At 35.3% G+C, this 2,058-nt stretch overlaps 1 protein-coding gene across 1 annotated transcript; it reads right to left on the bottom strand.

The window, feature by feature from the left end:
- Positions 1 to 759: 759 nt before the first annotated feature.
- Positions 760 to 1,703, bottom strand: LOC122136447 (zinc finger protein 492-like; the record flags this gene model as incomplete). The annotated part of the gene is given in 2 exon segments (XM_042719508.1): positions 760 to 1,052; positions 1,055 to 1,703. Coding segments are annotated over 2 exon segments (840 nt in total), but the record flags the coding sequence as incomplete, so codon positions are not given.
- Between the last annotated feature and the right edge of the window lie 355 nt (positions 1,704 to 2,058).

Here is a 2,058-nt window from a genome sequence, read left to right as displayed (position 1 = left end):
TTTATTTATACAGTGAAGACTATGCAGTGTTATTTTACATTTGATTATTCAATTTCTGGACCTGAATTACAGTAAGACTTAACGAAGCTAATGATAAATCAATGTTTATTTCATTTTTATAATTTTTCTATTATATTTTATCTATATTTGTAATTTGTTTATTTTCTATGATGATTTATTCACCTACAAAATCAGCCCTATCATTTTTTTCCCCCAAACAGAGCTGTTTAAGTCCATCTGGGGAATAATTTATATATATATATATATATATATATATATATATATATATATATAATATATAAGATATATATATATATATATATATATATTATATATCACAATATACATCGAGCGAGAAAAATTATCAGAATGTGAGTTTTCAATATCATGTAGCTCTACTAGTAAGTTTAGTCAAGCTAATAAAGCTCAGTAGCTTATGCAGCATGAACACAAACATGTAGTCCCTCCATTAGGGTCGAGAAGTGGGGTGATTGACATCATTGTTTCACAAAATATACGGATTGGCTGTACATGAAAATACAAAGGTGTCATTTTCAGATTTTATCCACTCTGGGACCCGGTTTAAAAAAAATAGTGATTTCACTCTCCCAAAACACCGGATCCATCTGGACGAAACACATATACCATATAAAATATTTACCATATACAGCTAACGTGTCTCCGTGTGTATGGGGCTTTACTGTGATTGTTTTTGTATGACTGTGTATAACAACTGACTGAATGAAGACGATTCCCACGTACAGTGCAGTGATGACGGTTTTCTCCAGTGTGAATCCTCTCATGTGTTTTCAAATTTGATGAATCACTGCATCCCTTTTCACAGTGTGCACACTTACAAGGTTACTCTCCAGTGTGGATCCTCTCATGTGTTTTCAGACTTGGCAACTGATTAAATTTCTGGTTACAGTGTGAACACTTATAAGGTTTGTCTCCAGTGTGAATCATCTTATGTGTTTTCAGACTTGATGAATCACTGAATCTCTTTTCACAGTGTGCACACTTATAAGGTTACTCTCCAGTGTGGATCCTTCGTGTGTTTTCAGACTTGTTGAATGACTGAATCTCTTGTCACAGTGTGAACACTTATAAGGTTTCTCTCCAGTATGAATCCTCTCATGTGTTTTCAGATTTGATGAATTCCTGAATCTCTTGTCACAGTGTGAACACTTATAAGGTTTCTCTCCAGTGTGGATCCTCTCATGTATTTTCAGACTTGGCAACTGATTAAATCTCTGGTCACAGTGTGAACACTTATAAGGTTTCTCTCCAGTGTGGATCATCTTATGTTTTTTCAGAGTTGATGAATCACTGAATCTCTTTTCACAGTGTGCACACTTATAAGGTTTCTCTCCAGTGTGGATCATCTTATGTTTTTTCAGAGTTGATGAATCACTGAATCTCTTTTCACAGTGTGAACACTTATAAGGTTTCGCTCCAGTGTGGATCCTCTCATGTGTTTTCAGACTTGGCAACTGATTAAATTTCTGGTTACAGTGTGAACACTTATAAGGTTTGTCTCCAGTGTGAATCATCTTATGTGTTTTCAGACTTGATGAATCACTGAATCTCTTTTCACAGTGTGCACACTTATAAGGTTTCTCTCCAGTGTGGATCCTCTCGTGTTTTTTTAGATTTGCCGAATCAATGAATCTCTTGTCACAGTGAACACTTGTAAGGATTCTTTAGTGGATCATCTTGTGTTTTTTTCAGATTTGATGAAAACACTGAATCTCTTGTCACAGTGTGAACACTTGTAAGGTTTCTCTCCAGTGTGAATCCTCTCATGTGTTTTCAGATTTGCTGATTCATTGAATCTCTTGTCACAGTGTGAACACTTATAAAGTTTCTCTCCAGTGTGGATCTTCTGGTGCCGTTTTAAACTGCTCACTGAACTAAAAGTCTTTTCACACTCAAAGCACATGTACTCTCTCACAGCAGTATGTATTTTCTGATGTACTTTCAAACTTTGTAGATGCAAAAAACTCTTACCACACAAATGACATGGATGTAGCTTCTCCTTTGCATGAACTCTCGTGT

This window comes from Cyprinus carpio, chromosome B3, assembly GCF_018340385.1.
Source record: "Cyprinus carpio isolate SPL01 chromosome B3, ASM1834038v1, whole genome shotgun sequence".
NCBI lineage: Eukaryota > Metazoa > Chordata > Actinopteri > Cypriniformes > Cyprinidae > Cyprinus > Cyprinus carpio.
Note: the sequence above shows the minus strand (reverse complement) of the source record. Positions and strands in the feature narration are given on the sequence as shown.